This window comes from Monodon monoceros, unplaced genomic scaffold (genome assembly GCF_005190385.1).
Source record: "Monodon monoceros isolate NGI ecotype Baffin Bay Population unplaced genomic scaffold, NGI_Narwhal_1 Super_Scaffold_12, whole genome shotgun sequence".
In the NCBI taxonomy this organism is placed as follows: Eukaryota; Metazoa; Chordata; class Mammalia; order Artiodactyla; family Monodontidae; genus Monodon; species Monodon monoceros.
Genome location: NW_021703768.1, coordinates 143,173,083 through 143,187,282, shown reverse-complemented (window position 1 = coordinate 143,187,282; position 14,200 = coordinate 143,173,083). Strand labels below are relative to the sequence as shown.

General features: G+C 47.5%; 1 protein-coding gene across 6 annotated transcripts in view; it reads right to left on the bottom strand.

The window, feature by feature from the left end:
* TENM2 (teneurin transmembrane protein 2) overlaps positions 1-14,200 on the bottom strand; it is a 1,209,082-nt gene that overhangs the window by 120,668 nt on the left and 1,074,214 nt on the right. For all 6 annotated transcript variants that reach the window (XM_029218183.1, XM_029218182.1, XM_029218184.1 and 3 more), the window contains one exon: positions 4,963-5,109. In XM_029218183.1, the coding sequence (XP_029074016.1) occupies positions 4,963-5,109 (147 nt within the window). The remainder of the gene's footprint in view (positions 1-4,962; positions 5,110-14,200) is intronic.

Below are 14,200 nucleotides of genomic sequence, written 5' to 3'. Positions count from 1 at the left end.
TCCCTTCCTACCCCGTCTGCCCTCACACACTGGATTGTAATAATAATACCACCATGTTTATACATCTTGTCTTTTCAGATGGATTCAGTGAGCTCTCTTTGCGGACACTTTGTGTCATGTCTGTCTTCGTATTTCCAAAGGCCTAATGTTACTAATGTCTAACATTTAGTAAACCCTCAACGAATGTCTGTTAAAACATGAATGAATGGCTGATGGATGGATGGATGGATGGATGGATGGATGGATGGATGGATGGATTCATACCCTAATGACAGAGAGTTAAAGGATTTTTAAATTTTGAGACAAACATTGGCCACCTCTCCAGCCAGGAATGGAGAGCACTTCTAAAACATACTAAAGTTATTTGCTCAGAAACTAAACAGGAAAATGTGTTTATATTTTTCCAATTACTTCTTTCTACTTGAAGTAAAATTCCCCTTTCTTCACTTCACTCCTCTTGTGTCCTGGAAATTCCAGGGGTAGAGGTCTGGGAATAGGCACCATGACATTGGGCTGGGTCAGCCCACCCAGGGGAAACCATCATTTGAACCAGTTTTTCTCCAAATGTGGTCAGCAGACCACTTGTGTCAGAATCCTCTGGAGTGCTTGATAAAAATGCAGATTCCTAGATTCCATATCTGACTTAATGAATCAGAATCTCAAAGGCCTACAAATCTAAGTTTTAAACAAGCTCTCCAGTGTGGCCACGCAACACTGAAGTCTGAGGAGCACTGGTTACAATCTCAGCGGTTCTGTCCTGTGGGAAAATTATGGGTTAGGCGCCATCTCTGTGGATTCAGCATCCATTCTAGACAATAACAACAACATTAATACTAATAACATTAAAGCTAGCAACGGCCAACACAGGAGGGTATCCCATGAGCCAGGCACCTTGTAAAACATATCACACACATTTTCTCAGTGAAACTTCACCCCTGTTCACGGAGGTGGCATTGCCACGCCAGTCTTACAGACGACAAAACTGAGACTTTGAGGGGTGAACTGACGTGCAGAAGCGGGATACAGAGACTGAGCCCCGAGCCCAGGCTCTTATCTATATGATGCTCCAGTGTCACCTATTCAGCAATCAGGGAAGTGACATGAGAAGGAGCAAAGCATCTAACTTTCAGAGCTGTGTTGAAACAGAACAGAGGGAAACAAAGACAACTCCCTAGTGTGGCCAGGAAGGACATGGGGCATGGCGACTCGTGGATAAGCTCAGCTTCGGAAGGGCCATCTCCCACCCCTCCACCTCCGGGCCTCTGCCAACAGACTGGAGACAGCATCTGATAGGATTCCATGGGAGCTTCAGACGGGCTCCCGGGCTGGCTCACAATGATGGGAGCCTTGGGCTTCTATAGACAGAGGGCTGGGGCTCCTGACGCCAAGTTCTGGGTGATAAAAGGGTGGAGGGAAGGAATAAGGACTGTCTTTCCAGGCCAGAGAGCCTACCAACGCCTCCCCACCTTGAGGTTTCCACTTTGAGAGAAAATCTACACCCTTTCTCCTACCCCTGGCTGTGATGAACTAAATCTCACACCTCTGTCTTGGTGGTGATAATGAGATATTATCCGCCCGTCACTTGATCTACATGTTGTGTGTATTCTCAGACTTTAATGAGCTCGTATTTGTCTTCTGTAGCAAAAATATTTCTTTGAGTCTCTCCTTTTTCAAATTGGGGTGAGCAGTTCAAGTAAAGATCTCTCACTATTAAAAAGACAGTCTGCTCCCCGGCACGTCGGTCCGAACCGTTTCTACTACTTCGCAGGGGCCATGGCAGGTGAAGTTTGTCCCTTCAGAAGCAGCCAATGCTTCCTGAGTTTAAGCTGGTGGTCATATGGCTGGGGGTGTTGGGAGAATTTGAAAGCCATGGGAGTGAGAAGGCAGGAATCCATAAATTGTTTTGGGGGGATATTTTTTCAACAGGGTTGCTCGTCTAAGTACCAGATAATCCAGAAAGTAGTTCAGTGAAAAATTTCCCAAGTTTCCCAAGGAAGGTACTTAGGACCATTCTAGATGCATCGGAGAGAAGTTCATTCATTCCACATGATGGCTGGCTTAGGTCAGTGGCTCTCAAAGAGAACCTGCATCGGCATGCTCTGGAAATTTACAAGCGATACAAATTCTTGCATCCTACCCCAGACCTACGGAATCAACCGGGGTAGGGTTTAGCAATCTGTGTGTAATCAAGCCCTCCAGGTGGTTTTGCTGTAAGCTAACATTTTGGAACTACTAGTGTCTGTAGGCATTAGAGCTTCTTTCTCTCATGGAGGAACTCAGGTTGAAAAAGGCTGTTATGGGCTTCGAATATCTATATCCATATTTATATCTATATTTATATCAGTTTAAAATATAAAAAAAAGACTATCACTTTAAACTTGAGATTTTTAAAAAATGGAAAACATTCCTAGATGGAAAAATGATTTGCCTCTTCCAGCTCACTTTGGAAGGGCGCTCTATTACTTTCCCCATTCGTGAGGTTTATAACAAATGTGTTCACTGCAGCTGCTCCCCAGGCCTGGGTGGCTGCTCTTACCCACCCACTGCTACGTTTAGAGACCCACACAGCTCTTCTGAGAACTGGAAAAGCAGGACAGAGCTTGGGGCAGAACTTCCACCCCCCCACCCCCCGCAAACAAACAAAACAGTGATGTAATTAGCGTGCTACAGGATTGGATCTGCAGTTGAGGAGGAACAACTTTAATATTTATCAATAAACAGCAAAGGGCTGAGCACACCTCCTAGGGAAGTAATTAACCATAAAAAAAGGATACTCTGCACAGAGGAATCTCCTCCAAAAAAAGACCTCAGTTAATTGTGAATTGCTTACATACAGCAGGTGAGACAGAATCCATGCCTACCCCTCTCACCTGACACAAGCAACTCTGAATTAACTGGGAGTTTTTTTTTATAAACACAGCGGCAGAGCCTTTTTTTCTTGGTGGTTAATTACTTCCTTGGGAGGTTGCTTTAATAGTTCCCGTAACAAGGCCATTATTGTCTTTAGCATAATCACTGCCTCATTTGCTTTTGTGCCCTGCCTTTCGGGGTGCCTCTTGCCTCTGCCTGCCAGGAGGGGCCCTGAACTGTGCTCCTTGGGCCGTCCTCAGGCTGGGGACTTGCAGGGTTCCTTCTCCAGCCCCACCACTTCAGGAATTTGGTTTTCTCCTGGTGGGAGCTGGGATCAGGGTGGGGCTGGTGGAGAGGGAAGTGGGTGGCACAGGGCACATTGCGGGAGACTTAGTCCCCCTCCCCTGGGCGCACCGTTCCAGCCTGTTTGCTAAGCTTTCAGCTGCTGCCACCAGCGACAGGGAAGAAAGCTAGGACAGCAGCTCCTTTCTGGAAGAGGAAGGAGTGGATCTGTAAACAACCGCTTTGCTTGGTGAAACCACCAGGGACCGGAAGCAAAAACAGTGAACATTACCAGGAAAACTAGTGCAATTTTGACCGTCTCTCTTGGGGAAAAAAATGTATATGGAGTTACGGCTCACTTTATTCAAAAGTGAATTAAAGTGGCTTCTATTTTGGCTCTGTTTCAGGAAGGTAAATGAGTGAACGGGAGCTCTGTAAACTGCATCAATCTATAAACTTTTTCTTGACTGGTGTGCTCCTATCAGCGTATGCACATTTGTTTACTTACAAATTGTAGACATGTTACAACTGCAGTCATAGGCTAAAGTGTAAAATGTCTGTCAGGAGGATGAAGAAAAAGAAAAATAGCATGTCTGATACTTTCAGCCTTAACCCAATGGATTGCACCTCACTCTGGACATCAGTGAAGCTTTCTGACCCCTTGGGGCCATGAGGGCAGGGGCTGGCAGTCCCAGAGCCCAGGGACTGGCACATACAAGACAATACATATTTTTGTTAAATAATCAGACTCATACCCTCTTATACACTGAAATAGCTTCTGCCCTGAGGCGATTCTGACCAGTTAGCCATTTTGGTAGGGGTGGATGGCAAGCTGGTACTAATGTTACGGGAGCATGAATCTGTGTTCTCAGGAAATCATGTGGTCCATATGCTACTGCACCCCCATTTAGCCCCAGAATCTTAGCACTCCACCAGGAAACAACACAGGAAAATTCAGCTAGGCGTACAGAGCAGAGGTTAGCAAACTTCCTGTAAGGGGTCAGAGAGTGCAAATTTTAGGCTTCGTCTCGGCCAACTAACCAACGTTGCCTTTGAGGGTGAAAGCAGGACTAACATAAATGAATAGTCGTGTCTGTGCTCCAACAAAACTCTACTTATGGACACTGAAATCTGAATTCCACATAGTTTTCATGTGTTGTGAAATATTCTCCTTCTTTAGGTTTTATTCCCCCCAACCGTTAAAAATGTAAAAACCATCTTTTGCTCGCAGGCCGGTACAAAACCAGGCAGTGGGTCGGATTTGGCCCAAGGGCTGTGGTTTGCCAACCACTGGGTAGAACATGGACTTTGGAGTCAGAGCTGGGTTTGGGTCATGATTTTACTATTGGTGACTAAGTTATCTTTAAAAAGTTACTTAATTGCTCTCTAGGCCTTCCCTGGTTTCCTCATTTGTAAAAGTAACATCTCAAAGGGCTGAAAGGATGAAGGGATGCACTGCTTACCACCTCTTAGCTCAGGGTGAGCACATACTGTCATCACCAGCACAGATTTGTTTGTAACTCCCTGCCCTGGAAGGCCTGGCAGGGACGGTCACCCAAAGGCAAAGCCAGGGCCCGGCCACCTTTCTGTGGCAATGTGTACTTGAGAAACCAAAGCCAGCATCCAATCCCAGTGCCTCCAGCCCATGTCTCCAGGAGTCCCCGTTGGCCCGAGGATGCCCGTCCTCCGCTGCGCTTGCTTCAAAGGAAATGTTACAACAACATTTGACAATAGCTGAGGGGAGGTCTTTCAGGATAAAGGACTCATGATGACCATCTATAAACAATGCTCTGCTCTTGAGGGGCTGGGAGTTAGAAGACGCTTGCTCACCTCCCTCATTATCCTTGTTATCCGCACAGGAGGTTTCCATGGCAACGTTGCATCCAGGCCCTCTCCAGCCGGTCTGGCAGACACACTGCCAGCTGTTCTGACCCAGTGTGCATCTCCCGTTGCCGTTGCACAAATCGGGGCAGCCATCTGGTTGGAGAAATGGAGAGAATGAGAAGGAGGAACGTGAGGCCGCGCTGGGGCAGCAGGGGAGCCATGCAAAGGGAGAGCAAGGCCACAGGGCAGCCGCTGGGCCAGCCGCAGAATGGGGCCCGGACCTGCCTTGGGAAGAGTCGGGGAAGCAGGCGACTCATGCGGTTGCAAGACGTTAGCAGGGGCCCAGATGCAGAGGATCCCCAATGACACTGACCTGTGCGTAGGGGTCTGAGGCAACCTTCCCAGAGTGGGGAACATTCTAGAAAGCTAAACTAGCCCTGAGCTTACAACACACCTAGCTAGGCCATTATTTCCAGCCCGCTGGCTCCGGATGGATGCTACCTCAAGAAAAATCTTTTCTTTCTTTCTGTTTTCAGAAGAGCCTTCTGCAGAAGAGAGAAAATTCCCTATCAACCCAGAGTGGAGGCAGAGTGCCCTCCATCTTTCAGAATTTTAAAGCTAAATTTACAGGCGATTAGCACGAGCTTCTTATGACCAAGAGCTGGATGGTTCTGCTGGGCTATTTTCATATTTTTGTAGTATTTCGCTTTAAGGGGCACTTAAAAATGTTGGCTGCCAATCATTCAACCTATTTATGGCATGATTTTAAAATAATGCAGGATCGGAAGGCTGGGGGAAAGTAGGTGCTGAGTGCCATGAATCGGGAAAAGACAGAGGGATGCTTATGCCCGTGGGGGACGGCAGTGGGGTTTGAGTGATTCCTATTTTGTGGTTTTCTTTTCCTTTTGGGGGTGTGTGTGCGTGAAATCAGCAGCCTACCTCATTCCCTAATTGCTCCAGCACCCAAAACAATTGCAGCTATTACTCTCCTGACCTGAGCGTGGGCAAAGAGAGCCTGGATGAGGAAGGAAGAGAAAGAGCTGGGGGCACTAGAGTGAGATGGGGAGTCTCTGTGGCAGAGCCTCTGTCGCCATTTATAAGCTGTAGAGAGAAGCACAGGATCGGGAGGATGTGGCCACACTCACAGAACCTACTTGCTGGCAAGAATTCCTAGATACCCTTTAACAGCTTTACTGAGGTGTAATTTACATACCATAAAATTCACCTGTTTTAAGTGTACTGTACAAGGCAATGACTTCGAGGAAATTTACGGCATTGTGCAACCTAGGTATGTTTCCCTACTACGTTTAAGACCATTAATTTAATTGTCCTCAGAAAATAACTCTCCTGAATCTCTCTCTCTCTCTCTCTCATTCTGTCTTGACGTCTGCTACCATCTCTATCTCCATCTCTTTCTATATCTATTTTTAAACTACACAAAGAGCAGGGTAGCTTGGGCCATGGCGGAGGGAGCACTTTGTAATGATGGAGGTAATTGATTTGAAACCTTTGTGGCCCACATCTTCTGAATCGAAAGTGTGCACCTCCCCCAACTTCTCTCTCCAGCGTTCCAGAGGCCGTCACCTGGCAGCCTTCCTCTCTTCCCTCGAGTACCCCTTACAAGAATGCGAATAAACCTAATTTGTGCAAGTGGCAGCGGTGGGAATTTAAAGGACTCCTCCTGAGAAGAAAGGGCTGGAGGGTTTGAAATTGAGTTGAAATTTACTTCTTTAAGGAGTTTCACTCCTCAACGCTTATTCCCTCCCATCCTTTCCAGAATGTGGTATGCATGGGTTAGGACCTGGGAGAACAAGGTAAGCAACAGAAGAGACGTGCCACGTGCAGAAGTCTCTGTAAGGAAGACGAGCTGTCTTGAGAGGAGGAATGAGGAGATGATTACCTGCGAATCTTTTCTTTAGTTGAAGAACCTGGCACTAAATCCACGATGTGCGCATATCATCAGTGTTTGCATATCTGAAAAAAGACTTAACTTGTCCCCATACCTATCCTCACAAAAAGAGTCACATTTCCATACCTTCCTTACCAAGGAGGTGACCACAGCCCTACCTGGAATACCTGTGACTCTCCCCCTTTATACCTTGAGAGAGAGCGCTGGGAAGGGAGGCCAGCCCCAGTGGGTGTCAGAGAAATGCCACAAATATTTCTGCAGGAGCAAAATGCAACTCAGTAGGAAAAGCCCAAGGGACATTTCACAAATTCTCGAGGAAAAGAGAGTATCTTCAACCTCCAGCCACCCCCAGCTTTACAGTTTCTACCAGTAAGTTTTAGGGAATGGATCACAGAGAATACACTACATGACAGACCTACCAGCATTCACCTGGCACGGTATCTATTATATGTGCTTTGTTATTTAGCTACTTTGAGGTCTCATGTTTGAATAAAATCATGCACAAAGTCTCAACAGAAGCCTCACTGTGTAGGAAACCCACGTCCACTACATAAAAGTCAAATTTGCGAAGAACACTATACTAGCATGTCAGTCAGAGAGATGCGCTCAAAATGTGCACGCTCCTAGATTGAACGAGGCTTTTTTTCCCCTTCTCTTTCTCTCTCGATTCCCCCCCCCTTCTCCCCGACCCACTGAAGCGAGATAAACAGACCACAGTCGTGGGTTTTCTCCACATAGTGTGAGGAAGATGAAAACACAAACAGTGGGGAAGCTCGCAGATTTCTGAGAAGTTCTGGGGCAGCTGGGAATTAATGGACGGGACTTTGTTTTTTAGCTGGAAGAGGAAGAAAGCAGCCTTGCTGAATGCATGGCGTTGCTAGGCAACTCCAAGCTACCCCCCCCAGCACAAGTTCCTTCTGCTGGTGGCCTTCTGAGGAGGTGATTCGTTGTGTTTGTAAAGTGCAAAGCCAGCCTCCACTTAAGGGAAAACAAAACGTAGGAAGTAATTAGTCTGGAGGGCAAATGGGTATCAGGTAGTGGCTATTCTCTGGAGAGGAATCTGTAACTGGAGTTGAATTGGGCTTATGGACTCATACTTCGGGATCCATGAGGTCTCCTGCATGGAGTCTTCTGGATTTCAGGCTAGCTAGCACTGCCCCTTCCTTGAGTGCCTATCTCTGAGACCACCGATACAGGAGGCCTTAGGCACAGCTGTCTGATTCTGTGCAGGTGGCGGGCTGGCTGTTGGAGACTTCAGGTTCTAGCGTGACCCTAGACTAGAGATTCTCAACTGAGGCAATTCTGTCCCCCATCCCTCCCTCCAGGGGACATGTGGCAATGTCTGGAGACACTTTTGATGATCACATCTAGGGGAGGATGCTACTGACATCTGGTGGGTAGAGGATGGATGTTCAGCATCTTAAAATGCCTAGGACAGCCCCCACAACAAAGAACGATACAGCCCCGAACGTCAGTAGTGCTGAGGTTGAGAAAGCCTGCCCTTGACCTAAAGCTGCATGAGAGCTGAGATTTCCCTGTTTGCTGTTGCATCCCAGCACCTGCCCTAGTGTCAGGCACATAGTAGGTGCTTAAATGAATGGAAAACAGTCAGGTGGTGCCAGTATCATTTCAGCCTGGCTCTCATCTATAGACTCTTCTGAGAGTGATGAGAAGCTAGTGGGACCTCTTTCTCAAAGATCTAAGTCTTCTTCCCAGGGAGAACTTTCAAGGGCAACAGTGATATCTTGGGATGGTTCTCTCGCGCTTCCCATACTTCTGGCAGAGTGGAAATGGAATAGCTTCCAAGACTTTTCTACACATAGAATTCCAACCACTAGGAGAAATATATCTGTTGGCACAGTTGCCAGGTAGGCAGGCTTTTTGTCTTAACAAAAATTAGAGCTGATGCAGCAATTTGGGATTAAAAACAAAACAAAAGCCAAGCACACAGAGGACTCCCGAATTTTCAGCTCTTTCCCTGATCTCTGGACCTGGACTCCAACTTGCATTTCAGCATCTCCATCTGTTCACTCACAAGCATCTCAAACTCAGCAGAATTCAGTGTCTTGATCTTTCTTCCCCTCCCAAACTCTGATTCCTTGATCAACGAATGGCACATGCATGTACGCCCCACTGGCCGAGACTGAAACCTTGGAGTCGCTGTTAATTACCCTCCCCCACCTCCTCTCTCATCTCATGTATCTGGTCAAAAACCAAGTCCTGCCTAATTTTCCTCTTTACTGTAAGAAGCCCTACCTGCTCTTCCTAAATATCTCTAGAATCTGCTCTCCACTCCCACCCCTACTGTTACTACGTTAACCTAAGCCATCCTCATCTCTGGTTTAGACTCTGGTCAAAGCCATCTAACTGGTCTCCCTGCCTCCGGTCTTGCACCATCATCCATTTCTCTCTGTTCTGGACATTGCTGAAAATACTTCTATAGCTTTCCATTGACCCTGGGGCAAAGTCTGAAGTCCCTACCCTGGCTTCCAGATCTTACATGAACTGGTTGTCAACACATCAGCCTAACTCAATATCACTTTAGGCTTTGTTCAGACTGAAGCCATTTGGCCTTTCCTTATCTGCCTAACTTCAACCCATCCTTCGCCCAAGTCATCTCCAGGGAGCCTTTCCAAAGCTCCCAAATCAAGGCTAGCTCCACCTGTCATGGTACCTTTATCCTACCCTATCCTATCCCATCCACCACACTGAATCCCAACTGTCTGGCAACTCCCTGATGCTTGCCAGCCCTTGTAGCAGCCCTTCCTTAAGACATTTTATTGTCACCTGCAGGAAAATTGTTGTAATAAAGGTACACATCGTCATTAACTGCCATTTGAATGGGGCCCCTAGAACTGTGCAGTGTACAACTGCTCTGGGCATTTCTGTTATGACGTAAACCTGTCAGGGCAGGGACCACGTCTATCTTGTTTACTCTTGCATTGCCAGTACTCAACACAGAGTCAGGGGATGGATGAACGAATGACTTTTGACTGAAATCAGCATCTCTAATGCCTTTGGCAGAGTGAAGATGGAACAGTTTCCAAGACTTTTCTACACACAAGATTCCAAAGACTGGGGGAAAAAAAAAATCCATCGACACAGTTACCAGATAGTACCACAGTTACTTTCTGCCCCAACAAAAATCAGGCATGAGCAAAATAATGTCTACAGCACAGTAAAAAGGGGAGCATAAATGTACTTGAAGAAAGCTATACTTGCCATAAAAGGCTTTTCTAAAAAAGCATCAAGAAACGTTCTGCCATGTGCAGCAATTGAGAGGTAGAAATAAGTGGCTAATACGGTAGAAAGGATGTGGAAAGAGAAGTAGGATTTTAACATTCAACATCGGGCGCACCTTAGAAAAGCAGAGAGGGCAACACCCAGATGGGAATGCAAGTGAAAACACAGAACAGGCTGCATGTCAACACAGAGAGATGACAAGGAAAGCCAGAGAAGGGAGACGTCCCTGCTTGGTTCAAGAGACCATTAGGCGAGCTACTGCAGCCTGGACTACACCCCTGTAGGAAGGCTTTTCTGAACCAAGGGGAAAACCTTAACCCAGTTCGGAGTCAGAGGTCTGAGATTAAAACCTAGATCTGCAAAAAAAAAAAAAAACCCAAAAAAACCTAGAATCTGCCTCTTGTTGTCTGTGTGACCTTGAGCTGGTAGCTTCACCTTTCACCCCCGTCTGTAAAACTATATATCTTGCTAATAAATCTTATTTCTTGTCCTTCCCAACAGAATGCAACCTGCACAAGGGCTAGGATTTTTGCCTCTCTTGTTCACTGAGGTATCCTCAGTGTCTAGAAAAACAGTTGGCGTATGACAGACACGCAATCAACGTTTGCTGAATGAATGAATGAAGAGGGATGATGGTAATACTTACTCTGTACAGATGTCAGAGGGGTAAAATGGAATGAGAAAGGCAAAGATCGCGCACATTGAGCTTGAGCACATGGTAAATGCTCAATAGAGAGTAGTACTTATAGTTGCTCATGTTGATATAATTTTTGATATTACAAATATTATAATTAGCGGCAGGCTTTTTGGGGGGGGGCATAGTTTGAAGTGCAGGCCACTTTTTCTTGCCTCACCTCCAGATCAGGAAAAAAAAAAACACAAGAGCCTAGCCTATTTCAAATTAAGAAATGGAGGCTTCTGGGGTGTCCTGTGTGATTGCATCACATCCTAGGAAATCCTCACTCCCCTTTGCCCACCAGCCAAGAATCTAGTAATGTCACTAGAAGTGTTTTCAGAAAACCCACTGATGCTGAGGGTGACTCTGAAGGGCAAGAGAGTTGAAGGTGAAATAAGTGATGACTTCCTTTTGGGCGGCATTGTACTTCTGCTTGTTAACTTAATGAGGGAACCCCCCTCCCCCAACTGTTTTAAACATGACTGTTTTCTCAGAGCTGTGCACTGTTGGAACTGAGGAACGGACACACACTGGAAATACGTAATAGAGTGTCTGCCGTTGCACTCCAGAACTCTTTAGACTTGCAAACAGCTGAGGTGCTGGGGATCACTGGGGCTTTGGTGGCCGTTTCTACTGAACAGCAGTGACAAACGCTCAAAAATTAATCTGGTGTTTCGAGACACTCCGGGGAAAACTCCAACTAATTTGAGAAGACTGACTGCCAAAGAAGCATTCTGGTCCCAGAAAACAGCAAGGCTTGTCCTCTAGCTCATCTCTGTGAGCAGGAGGGAGTGGTGAAGAGGCACAAACTGGCATGGACGCTCAGCCATGAACCTGAGCTTGAACAACTGCCCCTGCTTTGTCACAGAAGTTGTGGAAAATCCAGAGGCAGATGTTCCTCTTCGTTTCAACAGCGTGTGTATGTCTTTAAGGGTTTGCACAGGGGTGGGGGGGAGGGGGAGGGCTGGGAAGGGCAGTGATCCTTTCCATGGTCTAACGTTCCTCTTTTGCTCTTAAGGCAGAAGTCATGCCCCTCCACCCCGGCAGCAACAGAAACGGCAGAGCTTCCGTGAGGTGATGTAAGTTTGGATCCAGGTGTCAATGCTGCGTGTTTCCTGGACGCACCAGGATTCTCACTGATCAGCATCATTTCTGTCAGTATGGGAAAAGGAAGGCAGCGGGCTCAGCCTTGGGCTCAGAAAACGAAATGCATCTTATTTTGTACTGTTTTGATGCTTTGAACTCCTACTAACTAACACATTTTTTTAAAAGTAGAAATCATGGACTTCCCTGGTGGTGCAGTGGATGAGAATCCGCCTCCTAGTGCAGGGGACACGGGTTCGAGCCCTGGTCCGGAAAGATCCCACATGCCGCGGAGCAACTAAGCCTGTGTGCCACAACTACCGAGCCTGTGCTCTAGAGCTCGCGAGCCACAACTACTGAGCCTGCGTGCCACAACTACTGAAGCCCGTGTGCCTACAGCCCGTGCTCCACAACAAAGAGAAGCCACGGCAATGAGAAGCCTGCGCACCGCAAGGAAGAGTAGCCCCTGCTCACTGCAGCTAGAGAAGGCCTGCATGCAGCAATGAAGACCCAACATGGCCAAAAAATAAATAAATAAAATAAATTAAAAAAAAAAAAAAAGTAGAAACCATGAGGGGAGGAAACAGAGTTTAGGCAGCAGTAACCGGGAATAGCTCTTCTTGGGAGGGAAATCCCATGTCAATTGCTTAGTGAATTGGGACTGAGTCATTATCACCCAGTAGTACTGGGGTCCAACACAAGCCTTGCTTTCCTTGAGGGGAGCCTGCTTTCTTCCCCTGGAACAATACCTTTCTTTATCCCACTTCACCCAATCAGAGGAGGATGTCATGGGTAGTGATGCGCACATATCAGCAGGTTGCCAAGGCCCACAGCGACTGGGGCCACGCTGAAACCCTCTGCCGATGTGCCAGGAGTTTCTCCCATCGCTTTAGATCACAGCACTGCTTCTCAAAGTGTGGTTCTGGCACCAGAAGCAGCAGCATCACCTGGGATCTCATCAGAAATGCACATTCTCAGGTTCCATCCCAGACCCACCATTCAGGACCTCTGGGGGGATGGGGCCAGGCAACCTGCATTTTTAACAAGCCCTCCAGCAGGTTCCGATGGCTGTTGGGTGAGAACCACTGCTTTCAGGCTTAAGTCCTAACTCCTTAAAAGGGCTTCCAAGGCCCTGCCTGATAGGAACCTGTCCATTTCTCCCCTTCTCATCTCCTGTCACTTGAGTCTCTGCTCTCTGACCTTGGCCACGCTGCCCTCCTCTGTTCTAGAACATAGTCTGGATCCTCCTCCTTTTGCACTTTTGCAGATCCCTCTCCCTAAATTCTGCTCCCTGCACTCACTTGGCAAAGCCATTTATCCTTGGCTGAGCCAGTGGTTGCTCAGGGAAGGCTCTCTGACTTGCATAGGGGTGGGGGGGAGGGGGAGGGGGAGGGCTGGGAAGGGCAGTGAGCCTTTCCACGGTCTAACGTTCCTCTTTTGCTCTTAAGGCAGAAGTCATGCCCCTCCACCCCGGCAGCAACAGAAACGGCAGAGCTTCCGTGAGGTGACGTAAGTTTGGATCCAGGTGTCAATGCTGCATGTTTCCTGGACGCACCAGGATTCTCACTGATCAGCATCATTTCTGTCAGTATGGGAAAAGGAAGGCAGGTTCCCCCTCCATCACGTGACTTCACAGCACCACCTACTCCTTCTGAAGCACTCACCATCATTCTAACTCCTCTTTTGTTTAGAGCAGTGGGTCTCCAATAGGCTGCGCGTTAGAATCGCCTGGGAGCCTTGAAAAATCCGGACGCCAGGCTGCACCCCCAATTAAATCAGAATCTCTGAGGATGAGACCCAGGCATCAGTATTTTGATTTCTTGAGCTCCCCAAGTGGTTCCTCTGTGCAGCTGAGGTTGAGAAGCCTCAACGCTCATCTTCCTGGGAGCCTCCAAGCCTCCCGAGTGCAAAAGACTCTGACTCTGTTGTACAGGCTGTTTTCCCAGCACCTGGCATGAAAGCGGTTTGTTGAATGAATGCATAAATAAACCATGTGGTGCCTCTGCTGCTTCACTGGGCCCTTGATTCGGCAGCCAGGCAAAGGGAAAAGATTCCTGCGGGTCACATCCCAAGCCCCTGGATGGATGACACCTCCCCAAGCAAAAGAGACAGTTGGTTCCAGTACGGGGTCTAAAACTGAGCTGATGCCGGCGGCCGTGCATGAGTGCTGGAGGAGTCCGTGCCTTTCACCTTGGAATAAACTGATCCCTCCTGACTGAGAGAGACAGGATAGAGCAGCCAGCGAGGGAGGACAGAGGCATGTTGGTAGATGAAGAGGGTAACAAGAGTTCCACAAAGGCAGGGATGACAATAATAAGAAAGCCCAATGGTTT